The 14,978-nt window shown below is 43.3% G+C and overlaps 1 protein-coding gene and 1 pseudogene across 5 annotated transcripts in view; one reads left to right on the top strand and one right to left on the bottom strand.

Moving 5' to 3' along the window:
• PLXNA1 (plexin A1) overlaps positions 1 to 14,978 on the bottom strand; it is a 303,518-nt gene that overhangs the window by 88,239 nt on the left and 200,301 nt on the right. For all 4 annotated transcript variants that reach the window (XM_081852276.1, XM_081852274.1, XM_081852277.1 and 1 more), the window contains exon 10: positions 8,888 to 9,088. In XM_081852276.1, coding sequence (XP_081708402.1) covers positions 8,888 to 9,088 — 201 coding nt within the window. The remainder of the gene's footprint in view (positions 1 to 8,887; positions 9,089 to 14,978) is intronic.
• On the top strand, positions 10,207 to 11,075 carry LOC309337197 (mitochondrial inner membrane protease ATP23 homolog pseudogene; annotated as a pseudogene). The gene has a single exon. The product of its transcript is annotated as a mitochondrial inner membrane protease ATP23 homolog pseudogene (transcript).

The following is a 14,978-nucleotide window of genomic DNA, read 5'->3' as shown; positions in this document are numbered from 1 at the left end:
CCTAATTCCAAAACTATACATCGCCCAAGTTCAGCATATTTAGAGCCTCGGGTTTTTATGCAGCCATAATGAGATCCCTTAGACTCAGGTCCAAAATGAACAGAAGCAAAGTTTTTAATTGAATATTTAATGGATGTTTAATTTATACTTGTATATTTAATATATATTATTTTATATTCATAGGCCTTTGGGATGTAAAATGCTTGGCTGCTGTGAAGAATGGAAGTTCTAGGGTGTGTGTGTTTTTAGCTACGCAGTATATTTTAGTATGTTTTAAAATTACCTTTATTGTGTTTTAATGGTTGTAACTACCCTTGAGAACCTTGCTTGTTTATAGGTTAAAAGGTGCAGTTTGCATTTTTAAATGCATAAATAAAAAATGTATGTCATAATCTCTTGGGTGCCTTGCTCTTATACCTTGTGAAACACTAAAAGGACAAGAGAGCCCAAGCACATCCCTCTGACTCAGCATGCCACCAGTTCCTCCAGCAAAAGAAAATAACTTAGGCATATTAAAAGAAGAAGAAAGAGCCTACGGGGGCTTTGAGATCCTCTGGGGAGGCCTTTCTATGGGTTTCTCCACCTCTACAGACACATTTGGTGAGGTCATGAGAGGGGGCCTTCTCAGTGGCTACTTCCTGATAGTGACACCAGCCCAGCCTAGCTGTCTCTCCACTTTCCTTTCACCTGACAGGCAAATATATCTTTTGTCCAGACAGGCCTTTGGCCACAAACAGGTCTTCTGAGAGTGGTGGTGTACATTTTCTTTTTCTCTTTTGTCGTTCTGCTATTTAATAGTTTTCAGTGTTGCTTTTAATAAGGCTGCTTTCAATAGGTATAGGCATAGTCATTTAATTAAATTGTTTTAATACATGCTGTGAACTGCACTGGGTCCTGCTCTGGGATAAAGGAGGGATATAAAATAAAAATAAATAAATACATTTCTGGCAAACAGCAACTTTCCCTCCAAAGCTATACCCACACTAGGACAGATCAGTGTAAGTGTTTTATCCCATCCCTGTAATGAAGGGGAGTGGGGGTGGGGGTAACTGGTAGCCTTGCTGTGAGGTAGAGGGTCGCTGCAGAATGATAGTTTGGTCTTGCTGATGTCGTCGTCCCCCCACTCTGTATTTGCCACAATAGCAGAATTCTTAACCTCTACATCAATGAAACAATCAATCAATCTAGTTTTAGAATGTCACAAAATGGAGCCAGGAGAGTAGGTACAATTTGTCATGGAGATGTCTGGGCACTGTTCAACAGATGTTTACAGAGCAATGAAACTGCAGTTTAAGGGGTCTCAGTCACAATGGAAGCACTGGTTGACAAGGGGGCAGGGATCACACTGACACAGCAAGGAAATATTGATACCAGAATGCTTGGGGAAGCACCGGAATGCCTCTAAGTGATATTTTCAGGGTTGGGGGCACAGTGTTACAGGAGAACGTCCTGAAGAATCAACCCAGAAGATGATGCTGGGGGACCTCTGTTCCAGCCAAACGGCCTTTGGCTTACGAGGTTCCATTCTGTCTGCCATGTTGTTGTTTTTTGAGAAAAAAACTACACAAAACTTCTGCAAGAGATCACTTGGAGGCCTGAGGTGAGGGGCCACCAATATGCAGGTGGCACGCTGCTCTGCCTCTCACTTCCAACTGCTTGTCCCAGTAGGTTGTGAAACTCTTCAGCCACTGCTCAAGAGGTGGCTTGGGGATGAATGAGAAGAAGCTTGAAGCTTAATCTAGACAAGATGGAGGTGCTGTGGGTGAGGAAACTGGTAAATCTGGGGGGAGGTTTACAACTAGCCTTGGACAGGATTGCACTTCCCCTGAAGGACGAAATTCACATCTTCGGGGTCTTCACAGGGTTCTGTCTGTGGAAGCACAGCTAGAGGCACTGCTAGGAGTGACTTGTTAGCTGAGGCTGCTACCCTAGTGATCCACGCACTAGTGACATACAGGTTAAACTGAATACAGCTGGGAAACTTTAACTTGGGCAGAACCCACATGTTCATGAAGACAGGACAGCTGGAGCATGTAACACTGATTTTGTACTAGTTGAACTGGTTGCCAGTCTGCACTGTGCTGGGTTTGGAGCTTTAAAGCCCTAGAACAGTCAACCTCAGCTTGGTACACAGCAGATGTTGGAGAACTCCAACTACTCAGCATGGCCAGTGCCCAGGGATGGTGTCTGTTATAATACAAAACATCTGGAGGGCACCAGGGTTGGAGAAAGATGTCTAAGACAGCTAATAGTCAGTAGACAAATGGTTTTTTTAACAGTCATCTAAGCTGGCTAGTTTTCCCCACATATTGTGGAGGAGAACTCCATCCGAGACTTCTATAACTATGTAGTCTTGACTCAAAGGGCTGCAGCACGCACCACATTCGCAAGCATACACAAAGACGCGCCTGATAAAAATCTGTCCCGCTTTTGTTACCATAAAGTAGAAACATAGGGAACGGACAAAAAGCTGTTTTCTAAGTTTCATGTCACCTTGCAAAGTTAACCAACTTTGAAAAGTGTGAAGCAATACAATGAAACCAGATGGAGTGGGGGGGAAAGCAAGAGAATAGAGAAAAATTTGGAAAAGTGTGAACATGAAGCCTTTAAAACTGCCTGGCTAGTTGCCTTTAAATGTTAAGAACACTTGTGTCCCTTCTAGGTGTGAACAGATTCTTGAATTAGAAAGAGAGTTCTAGAATGGTAACTGAGTGTAAAAATGGAGTTCAGATATTGATGTCATTGAAATCTACAATTTCCAGTACCCAAACTGGAAAGAAAATAAAGATGAAAAAAAAGGACTTTGATATGGGGAACATTAATATGTTAAGCAGCTGAAAATTTTTTACAAAAATATATTGGTATTGCATTCTGCATACATAGAGAGATTTTGATAATGTAGAAGCTATATCTGGGTCCCTGTAAATTAAATAGACGCACAAACAAAAACTGAATGTTGCAGGCAGTGCAGCTGTACTGGTAGGATGCTCTGCTGAAAGTTGAGACACATGGGGTATAGTCCCAAATATTATTGAAATTCATGGAACTTGAGTGATTAATAGCATTCTCAAGTCCCTTCCATTTCTGCAGGTCTTGAGGTGAGTTCCCATACTCCACAAACTCTACAGGTTAGCAGAAACATTAGCATTAGGCAACCACCAATCTTTTAGCAATGTGTGTTTTAGACATCAGTGTTATTTAAAACATGCATTTAATCTGATTATATTTTGCCTTGGGAAAACTGCACACAATCACGGGCAGTGTGAATTGCCCTCAGTGCCCTAACTTTTCTTGGATTCTTCCCCCCTTGATTTGGATTCTAATTCCAATGCAGACACCAATTTGCATTGCAAAAGCTGCATTTTTTCTTTAAAACCTCTCTTTGGCTGCTTCCATTGTTAACAATATGGCTCAGAATTGCTTTCTGTCTGTCCACACAGCAAGGACCTCTAGGCCAATTTTTCTATGGAGGCACCTCTATGCTGCTATCATATACATAATAAGGAGACTAGGGGTGACTCCACTGTTTCTTATATAATGGTTCAATAGCTATAATGATGCGCTTTAAGCAAAATCTACAGTAAGCCACTGGATGGAAGTACGGAACTATTCTGGTAATGCTCCAAGGCACTGCTTTCTTTGGCATCTTTTTGTCAATCGAATAGTTATGGCATTGACAGAATTCAAGTTACCTCCTGGCCTTCTAATCCTGATCCAATCTCCCGCTTATAGATGAGAATACACCCTCCCTTCATTCAGGTTTTGTGTTGCTATAGATACAGGATTCCTCTCCCACAGGCTGCATTTCAGATACAACCTTCAAGACCCATTAAGCCAGCGCTTCTGCTGCTGTTCAACCATAGCGTTTATTGTTAAACAGTGTCCTTCAGTACACAGCATCCCAAATCTCCTTAGAGAGAACTAAGCTCAATTGTGTGCTGAAGTGAAATGGGAGGGTTTAAAGAAGAGATTTGGAGAGGGAGACCCTGACCCTGAGTGCTCACATCCTGGTAAATATAATGAGAAGGAGGATACTCAGTACCAACAGGATTCAGCTTTGGAATCTTAATTTCAAAAGCATGATGGAAATGGGCTAATATAAGGAAGAGATGAAGAAAGACGTACAGGTTTACTTGTAATCTTAATCTAGCTAAAAGCCAGGATCTTGAATAGTGCAGGGAGGGAATATGGGATTAGCTAAAGGTTAGAGTATTTTCTTTCTTTCTTTCTTTCTTTCTTTCTTTCTTTCTTTCTTTCTTTCTTTCTCTCTCTCTCTCTCTCTCTCCGTTTTCAAAATATTAAAAGTGTTCTTTAAAAAATTCAAATAAAAGAGGGAAAGAAGGTGGCAGCAGAGTAAGAGAGAGAGAGAAGAGAGAGAAAGGAGGCAACAGTACAAAGCTGCAAAGTGGACAGGATAGACTACAGTAGGTATCAGTGGAGAATAAATTCTCAAGTAATAAATTTCTATCCACTATATGTGCATAAAGCCCAACCCCTGTAAGGAATATATCACATTATCATTCTAATACTAGCAAGTTGAGCAAAGTCAAGAAAGCTGACGACTGTGGGGCAGCAAGACATGCTGAATTTTGCAACTTTCAAATTCCCAAAATGAGGGGTGCTGAAAAGTTGTAATGGGACTTGTGAATTCAATATAAAATGGTACCTTTTAAGTGTGTACTTATTTTTCTCACCAAAGAAACCCCAAGAAATTTAACACTACCACACCTAGGAGTCAAATAAAACAGCCGCATAATGCAGTGGTACGACTCCCCCCTCCTTCCTCTGTAATGCTTGCATTTTTTTTATTGTCTCCACTTTTAATCAGGTTGTTAAGATATACTGTTTTGTTACTGTAATTGTTTTTACTGGTTGTTAACCATCCCAATAGTATATTAACTAAAGGACAGCATGAATGCAGGTGTGCGCACATGCACACAAAATAAAATAAATATTTGTGAGACAATTCCAAGACTCATGCTTGAATTTCCAGTGGTGAAGTGCAGCTGATGTGAAACAAGATATACTAGCAGCTGTCTCCTACTCTTGAAATAGGCCAGAAATCCCCTTCCTTCCCATTTGCTTTCTCCTGAAGCAGATGAAAATTGCTCCTCTGAAGCATTTACACTGCCTGGGAGCAGATTCTCCCACCCCCTAATCAAGACCATTTCAAGTACTGCAAGCTAGATGGGATTAGGCTGCGTATATGTTTCAGTAACAGCACTCAGATGGCCAAGAAGGTATTTTGTGTAACTGGTCTCCTGCTGTGCAAATGGCTGCTCAGTTGACCTCTGAAGAATCCTCTCCAAGCTGGCAATTGGGAGTGGCAAAAGCTGTGTTGCAAAGAAGGATGATCAACCAGCCTCTACAGACTCATTGTCATTGGGCAAGGGGCAGTCTGCCCTTACAAGCAAAGGTGAGGGAGGACTGTTCTCTCTCTCGCATCCTCCATTTCATCCATCATGGATGTTTCCTTCATTCTGATTCCAGCAATTTAAGACAGGGCTATTAGCGTACCCCAGCTTAGTCCTGTGGTTTTTAAACTTTCTTTTGCCTTAGCTTAAGCTTTCCAAAGACAGACTGTGTGAGTTTCCTAAGGCCTAGTTCATATGTTGCCTATATAAGTGCAGAAAGAAGAATCAAGAGTGATGCATGATCATTTGGGAGATCTAAGAGTGCAATTCAACTGGTGCAAGGGTGGCAGGGAGGAGAGAACAATATTTTGGGGCGCTAGTACTTCTTCCCTGGCTTCTACTGATGTGTGAATGCTCCTTCATTTGGGGGTATAACTTCCAATCCAAAGCTATTGACCCCAAAACTTACTAGCCGATTAAAGCAAAGCATTGCATTGGCTTCCTATTTGCTTCCATGACCAACTCAAGGTGCTGGTGCTGACTTCCAAAGCTGTAAACAATTTGGGACCCAAATATCTGAAGCAGCATGTCTACCCATCTTAGCATCCTTGTACATTAAGATCTTCAAACAAGACCCCCTTCTACAAGTAATCATTAGTTGGTTGAGTACATTGTGTAGGTTTCAAGGGACAGTGTTGATGCTCTCTGCAAGGAAGCTCTACTGGTGCTGATGCTACAACCTTTGCATTGTCAGGTTAAAACATTTTTATTTACTCAGGCATTTAAAAAAATATTGTATGGCACCCTGGAATTCAAGGAAATCAGCCCTGAGTGCTCATTGGAAGGACAGATCGTGAAGCTGAGGCTCCAATACTTTGGCCACCTCATGAGAAGAGAAAACTCCCTGGAAAAGACCCTGATGTTGGGAAAGATGGAGGGCACAAGGAGAAGGGGACGACAGAGGACAAGATGGTTGGATAGTGTCTTCGAAGCTACAAACATGAGTCTGACCAAACTGCGGGAGGCAGTGGAAGACAGAAGTGCCTGGCGTGCTCTGGTCCATGGGGTCACGAAGAGTCGGACACGACTAAACGATTAAACAACAACAACACAACAACACCCTGGAATTCAATAGGTCAGTGACAGGCTAGATATATATATATTTTTAAAAATATCCTCCTTTCTGTAAAGTATAACTTCAGTGTTCCCCCTTTTTTGTTCTGTGTTTTCTTTCCCAGCCCAAATATTATTTGTTCATTCCCCGCCCCCCCGCACTTCTAGTTTAGCATTCATTTCACCATTTGATTTTTCTTGTCTTCTGTTTCCTACTGCTTTGCCTGAGCTTCCTGGATACATAATTACATTTTTAAAAAGCCAGACAACATTTTGGATTCTACCGTCTACTGAACCATTGAGTCTCCACTGTTCCAAATTGCACTGTTTCCCCATCAGAGGCAACATCAGATAATGTGGAACTAAATATGAACGAGTATTTCTAAAGAATCCTCCTGCTAGAGTTCTCCTCTCCCCCACCCAAAACTTGCAAAGGGTTGTTGCCAGAGCATAAGAGGGAAATGGTGCTCTCCAAGATCTCTCAACCTTGGTTTACGCCAAGAGAATCCTTGGCACGAATGGGAGGGAGGAAAGGCCCTTTTCAAGCAAACATTAGCTCTTCCATAACTCTGCAATGTCATTCATGTTGCTTAAGGGCAGAAGTTTATGGAATGCTGCTCACACCAGGCTGCAAATGAGCTTTCACAGTGCAAGTGATAGAAAAGAAATGTTTAAAGGGATTAAACTGGAAGCTGGAGGAGGAGGGGCTACTCTTATGCAAATGAGTGGAGGTTGGAAGACAGCCCAGCGGGTCAGCCAAGGAATGGCATGCCTCTGCAGATGAAAGGACTATTAAGACTTTAGACCTGCTAGTCTTTAATGTTAAGAGTGCCGTGCAAATAATTCATCCATTAATGTAAGGCATGTGGAACTTCTTGAGGTTTATCAGGTAAGATCACTGATCTGGCTTGACTGCAATGAGAAACAAACTCTCCCCTCTCAACACAGTGGCTATGATAAAGTGGAAGAGGTTATCAGTGGGGAAGTACATCTGGCAGGAGCAGCCAGCTAGTGCCATGGAGCCAACCTCCTGACACCAGGATTGCAGTTTACGTGACGGTGCAGCACCAGAGTGGTGGCAAGGTTAGAGGGAACCACTGGAGCCAATAAAGCACATTCACCAGTGCTACCACACATCCACCCCAGCTCCACACTGTCCCGGTGAGGTGCAGAGACACCAGTCTGGGGAAGGAAACTTTGCAGCAATGCCTCATTCCACCAGCCACTCCTGACCTTTGGAAAGGCTATGGTTGCAAGGCAGAATTACATAGCCAGAGCTCTGTAAGTAGTAGACAGAAACATTTTAAAACAGATTCTGATTGTCAAGCTACTATAGATTGACTAGCTGCAGAAACAGATCCAGTATTGTTACGGAGAATCCAGGCTAGGGATTGCACCAGCTCGTGAGGGGATGGGTGGCATCGACTGAATTAAGCAAAACAGAATGAGCAGAGGAGCAGAAATTGGGGGTGGGGTGGGGGAGAGAGAAATACAATCTGGGAAAGTGTTTGAGGATGTGGGAAGGTGTACAATGCCAGATATAAATCAGAATTGACTAAATTCTGTTTGCAAAGTTGGATCAGCCCAAGTGTGGGAGAGTAGAGAGAAGGATGGGAGTTCCTCTGGGACACAAGCAAAGCTGGCTCAGGCCTAGGCAGCTTTCTCTGGCTTTCATAAGCAAATTTCTTTGGAAATGCTCATAAAACATAGCAGAGTCCCCTTGGGTAGCTTTGGCAGAGCAGCGGAGGAAGGAGGGGATGTTGATCCTGCACAGAACAATTTCACATAGCTGAAGAGAAAGAGAAACAGGAAAAAAGGAAAGCGGATAATCACAACGGCAGAAAGAGGATCAGGACTGCTTCCAAGGCCACAGGAGCGCCATGAACACACACTTCGTACATTCCAATAAAGAAAGGAAGCAGCACGAAACAACAGGAATGATTGGGGTGCCGTTTCACCAAAGGAGCTGTGTGATGGGAGGGGAAGACCCAGAATGGACACCTTTTGTGCAGAGAGGGTTGTAAGCAATCCAAGGTAAAAACATGCTTCTATCCCAAGTCGAGCAGAAAGACAAGCAAGCAGGTACTGGCAAACAAGGTAGTGGATCTGCTTGGGTGCAATCCCAGAGTTGCTTTCCCATTACTGGTTAATGGGAAAGCAACTCTGGGATTGCACCCAAGCAGATCCAGTACCGGCAGCTGCAGGAGCCAATGCAGCCGAGCATTAGCTCCTGCAGCTGCCGGTACTGGATCTGCTTGGGAAAGCAACCCTGGGATTGCACCCAAGCAAGGGTAACATGTGATCTCCTCTCAGATACATGCACAGTTGAGGCCAAACATGCATAAGAGGCAAACAGGGAATTTCTGCTGCATTTCCCCAAAGCAGCCTTCTCAAAAGATAACTATATTCCAAAAACTCACCGAAGTGTTTTGGCACTGGATGCTGGTGCTGTTAAAGCGCAGGGCAGTGACACGCTGGGATGTGCCAGGGATATGGAAGATGCACTCGTAATTGCGCTGTCCAGACTGTGGCTGTGGCAGGTTTTTGGCAGTCAAAGTGATGGGCTTCACCACACCCACAGGGATATATATCTGGGTAGATGGAAGGATCTGTGGGCAGTCCTGCGAGAGAGGTGAGGGAAAAACAGTCAGCATTAAGATCTTCAAATTCAGATTGTCATGATTAGCCACAGATCATAGTCTCAAGCAGCACACAGCACAAAGACTTTACCCCACACATAAGAGTTCTGCAAGAATAAATTGAGCACTCATAAAATATGCTCCTCAACCAGGTGATAAGAATTGGCTAAAAGCTGACCTCCAATCAGATATATTCTCAATATAAGCTTCTTGCTCCTATCAATCCACCTTAGCTAATGCGTCTTCCAGTTGATTGCCCTCAGATTCTGATGTTCTAAAATCTCTGTCAATTAATCTCCTCTTCATGGCTCTATATACCTTGCCAAAGGGAACTCATGCACAGTACTAGACTACTGCCTGCCCAATTTCCTCAAGCCCTTTCATAGTTCCAAACCATGGTAAGTGCTATGTTAGAAATGATCTGTCACTCAGTTTCTCTAGTCTATGTAAACATTATATTCAGACCTCAGAATAGATGTAAACAGTTCATACGCTATTATGGCTGTGTTCAGATGAACTCAAGTAAACACTAGGTATATCTGCAGAGGTTATTCACAAAAGCCTTTCGTACTTCTGTACTGTTATTTCAGGGTCTGCATTCAGAGCATACCCAAGCAGCTACATAATTCACATATAAAAAATAGTAATACAGATCATAAAACAGAATAAAGCATAAAGTCCTGCCTTAAGTGAACAAAGAAGTTAGTGGAGATTGCAATATTGGTATACACCCAGTCATAATGTCATTGGGCAGGTGTGGACACACATCCCATCAACAGGACCACCTGAGCCCTATAGTGACAATGTTGAGTGTGGGGTCTAAAGAAGGTTTCTGTTCTCAACCAAACACACACAGAAACTCTCTTCAAATGTCTGCACTAAATGCACAAAGGTCAAAAAAGAACCAATGCACCCTAGTGCACTGGGAGTGATGCTAACATGGCTCAGGACCACAATACCTGAAGAATTGCCTCTCTTCATATGAACCTATCCATACCCAACTGAGTCCCTTCTTTGTGGGCCTCCTCCACAAGAGGTTGAGGGTGGCAGCACAAGAATGATCCTTTTGATCACTACGGTGAGTGACCTGCGGTGGCCGATGAGGCCTCCCAAGCCATGCTGTTTCTGACGTGCTTGAATGGCTGAAGGAGGCTCTTCCGAGATGCCTCCTCCGGAGCAGCCACAGGATCCGGGGAGCTGCGGCTCCGGCAGAGAGTGGGACAGTGACTTCGGGTACGGCCTGTTTCCCAAGAGGAGCCACAGAGGCGGGAAACAGCAGCAGTCCATGCTCTATAAGGCCGTCTTCACCAGGAACCACAGGTGCCAGTGATGCTGCAGATTGCCCTGGAAAGCATATGCTAAACTGCTACTTGATGCTATGAAGAATATTGGCTGCACTGTTTTCAAAGATCGACACTTCTCATGTGAAGAGTGTGATGGGTGTGTCAGTGGAGGATTCGATTCTTCAACATCACAGATTGTTTTGTGCCAAAACAATATTCATCACCAGTCTCATATGAACAGAGTGGTTGCACATGAGCTTCTCCATGCTTCTGATCACTGCCGTGCACATGTGGACTGGTTCAATAATATCAGGCATTTAGCTTGCTTGGAGATTCAAGCTGTTAATCTTAGTGGTGATTGCTCCCTCCTAAATGAAATAACCCGGTTTAAATTTGGATTGAAGCAGCATCAGCAGACTTGTGTAAAAGACAGAGCTGTTCGCTCCATCTTGGGAACATCAGCAAAGAAATGGCCGAGAAAGCTGTGGGTGAAGTCTTTGAATCATGTTTCAATGACCACGAGCCATTTGACAGAGTGCCTCACAGCAGATCGGATGCAAAATATGCACATAGAGATTTCCAAAACTGTGACCGGTACTAGGCAAAATTTTAGCCAAAAACTGTTCATTTCTTGCTACAACATTTGGGGACAATTTTCAAAAGATTAATTGTGAAGATAACTGGAAGTCCACAAACAACTGTGTTTTGTTCTGTGTTTTGTTTGGTGTACAAATTGGTCTAGCAGCGCCCCCCCCCCATGTGCACATAAAAGTTTATGTGAGTATTCTACTGGAAATTAATTTTGCAAATGCTTTGGTTCTCATCCTTGGTTTAATAAATGCTGTTTCATTAAAAAAAAAAAAAGAATGCTCCTTCTCTGCAGTGGCTCCCCATTTGTCAAATGTTCTCCCCAGGGAGCTTCAGCTGGCTCCTTCATTATACACTTTTAGGCGCCAGGTGAAAAGGTTCCTCTTCAACCAGGCCTTGGGCTGATTAACATCTGATGCCCTTTTAAATATGCTGTGGGAGGGATTCTTGGTTTGTTTTTATATTGTTTTTATATTGGTGTGTGTTTTATATTGTATTTTTATTTTGTGAGCCAACCTGAGATGTACAAATGAATGGTGGTATACAATTATTATTATTAATATTATTAATATTATTAATATTATTACTACTACTACCACCACCACTACTATTACCTTTATCCCCATTTTAAGTCCTCATGCCATTCCAGATAGAGGGGAAAGTGTGTTTTGTCAGGTGAGATGGTAGCACTTCAGCAGTGAAATTCCCTTCCCCTTGTAGTGTGATTGGCATCATTGTTGCTTATTTTTCAGCACCAGGTAAAAAAGTCTATGTTCACTCAAGCCTTTGTTGGGGATTGAATCAATTTGCCAGCTGTAAAGGGGTTGCTTTCTGCATTGTTGCATGATGCTTTCATTTGAAGCTATCCCTGTTTTATGCAATTTTATTGTTTTGTGAAATTAATGGATATCCTTACTTTATTCTGTGACCTGCCCTGACATCAGCACTTGACGAAGGGGGGAGGGACACAAACTGAAATAATAAATAAGTAAACAAGCCCAAGCTGCAGAGCACCAAGCTGGCACATGAAGCCTTGCAAACCAAATGATAGCTCTGACTGCAGCTCTCTCAGCATGCCTGACCTAGAAAACTCGCCCTATCCTAGTGTAAAGAAATCACCTCTAGGATTTCAATGAAGCCAATAATCAATCCTGATGAATTTCTCAGAGCAGCATCCAGCCCTGCTAACCGTACTCACTAGTATCTCCCATGCTCCTTTATCTGCAAGGTCCCCACTAATCACTGGCAACCAATCGCTGCATCAGCCCCATCTCTGGAGGCAAAGGGGCATGCATGATGGAAAGGTTGCAGCTGCACCTGACAGAGGCTGGGTTTATTTGCTGACCCAGCCAAGAGCTCAGCTAGCACCTGAGTCATGGCATAACCTTCGCAGTCTCCTTCACTGAGTGGCTGTTCAGCACCCTAGCAAAGCAGACACATAAAACTCTGTACAGCATCCCTTGCTGCTCTCAAGAGGACAACCCTGACCTCCCCAAAGCCAGGTTGCAGAGCACAGGGAGAGAATAAAAATAAACAGGACCAGGCAAGAAAACAGCCCTGCATCCCAGGAGGGTACCACTTTGGCAACAATAGCCTGATGCAATCCCCAGGCGAGTCAAACTGGGCCTGGGGGGGGGGGGAAGGGATCCCTGCTTTAAATAACAGGGAAAGGGTGGAGAATAACATGTTTTGAAGCAAACAGCGGTAGGATCAGAAACTTTGCTCAGGAGCCTGCAAACACATTCATCATAGACTCCAACAGGGGGCGGACCAGCTCTTTCCCCCAGCCCAACTCACCAGCACCAATTCCAGTAAGCAAACTTGTAATAGAGGCAGGAACAGCAGAAGTGGGTGTGTCTATTCCAGGAACAGTTTCCAACTACACAAAAACAGGACACCTCAAAGTTCTTTATGGGAGCTCATTAACCCTTGAACAATACTTGCTTTGCTCGCTGGATTAAACCACAAAGTCAAAGCAGTACAGGAGATACATACCCACACCCTGAGGTTTCAAGTTCTCTTGAGTTTTTGAGGTTCTAAGAAGGTGAGTTGCACTAACTTCTCTCCCAAGATTCCATGATTTCACTAACATACAGGAAATAACACCCACATAGCTCTTTGTCCTCCTTTGGAATCAAATCCACTAATTCTGGGGTGTCTTGGGCAAACAGATTAGGTGCACATGCCTAAATACCATAGCCCAAAACACAGAGTGCCTAAAAGGACACACCCAGCATACGGATACAAAATGTGGGTGCACGGCAAATGGAGTACATGAGCTAAGAGCCTCTGTCCCAAAACATGCACACATTTTGCTGACTGGCTTTTTGAGACAGACCCTGCTCAATCCTGCTACGTCACATGTTTGGCGTCTACAGGGAGCCGTGTGTCATCCAGCAACAATTTTGCCCCGCTCAAAAACAGGAAACACCTGGTGCTAAGGAGCCTTTCCTAAAGAGTCTCATGGTTCCGCACTCGTGATGCTGGGCTGGGAGCTACACAGCAGAAATGGCTCTGACACTGGCCAGGCCTTTCCCAGCTGTTCCCTCTTCCGGAGCAGCCAATTCCAAGGACTAATGAGAACGCTCCCTTACCCATACTCCACAGGTCTGTCATCTCCTTAGCCAGGTCTGCATATTTTCAGCATGTACGTTCATGGATACTGCAAGCAACGGAATTTTGAACTAATTCTGAGCGCACAGGATGCCAGTCTCCAGTTCGAAAAGCAAGCTGTCAGGCCATATTATTTCAGAGATAAATAGGAAAGCCTCTACATCACATCTGCTGGGGTCTCTTCTCGGATATCCCTCATTTTAAAGGACATCCCTGATTTAGCAAAATTGCACCTGCGTGAAACAGCTGAGAAGATGGGAGGGCTCTGCTCTGTGCAAAAAAACTAAAGCACAACTTTTGGGGTCTGTGGTTAACAGAGCTCTGAGTGAACAGGAGTTTGCAAGAGAAGAACATTTTTAAAAAGTGAAAAGTGGGGTGTCCTTTTAGGGGATCATGGAAAGGTATCCTTAGGAATCGGAGTTCTCTACCCATGCTCAGCATCCCCTGTCTTTACCTTATTGCTAAATAATGCCAAACAACTCTTACATTTCTTGTCCACAATCAAAAGCCTTGCCAAAATTTCTGTAAGTGAAAACATGCGAATCAGCTTAGTTAACTTGCATAATAGGCTTCTGAATACTAATATTTACTCAGAGTAGACCTAACAGACCTATGTTAGTAATGGCTATTAATGGGCCTATTTTGAGTAAATGTTAGTTAAGAACAACGCATGAAATCCATTATTCCAAAATTGTGATTGAATGATAGGAACCTTCAGACTGCAATCTTATGTAAATTTACAAGGGAGTCAGCCCCAGTGAACCAATAAGAGGCTTGCCTTAGATACATGCATAGGATTGTGCTCTCCACTGCTCACCTATGGGGGGAACCAGAGTAAAGGAGAGATGAACAGACTTAGTGCTGAAATTCTCCACAGTAAGCATCTGCCTTCAAAGCACATGCTCATCTATTCAACATCAAACACTCTCCCACCCTGCCTTCAACCTCCTCAAATCATGCTTTTAATTAGGAGATCATTTTGCTATAATAGCCAATCACATTCCGTTGTTATGCAAAAGTCTTTAATTTCTTAAAAAATTGAAATTTGGGAAATTCAGTACTGAACAGCAATTATTTTTAAAAAATGAAGAATCTGTGGAATTAGGAAATGAAGAAGAATGTTCCTGGATGACTTCACATGAGCATGTTTTAACTTTCCCACAGGCAGCAAGAAAAACCTTCCACATACTGCTGCTTGCTATCCGTTTTTGTTCTCAGCAGAAATTTAAGAGGCAATGAATGAGAAACTATTAAAAAAAGGGTTAAGAGCCTGTGTGGGCGCTGCACTAAAGGATTTTTCCATTACACCTCTCTGGCCAAAACCCACAAGACACAGACAAACTTGCAATTTAGCCAGCCCAAGGCTTGCCTAAAATAGCTCCAAGGAT

This window comes from Podarcis erhardii (assembly GCF_964252035.2).
Source record: "Podarcis erhardii genome assembly, chromosome: 2".
Taxonomy (NCBI): domain Eukaryota; kingdom Metazoa; phylum Chordata; class Lepidosauria; order Squamata; family Lacertidae; genus Podarcis; species Podarcis erhardii.
Note: the sequence above shows the minus strand (reverse complement) of the source record. Positions and strands in the feature narration are given on the sequence as shown.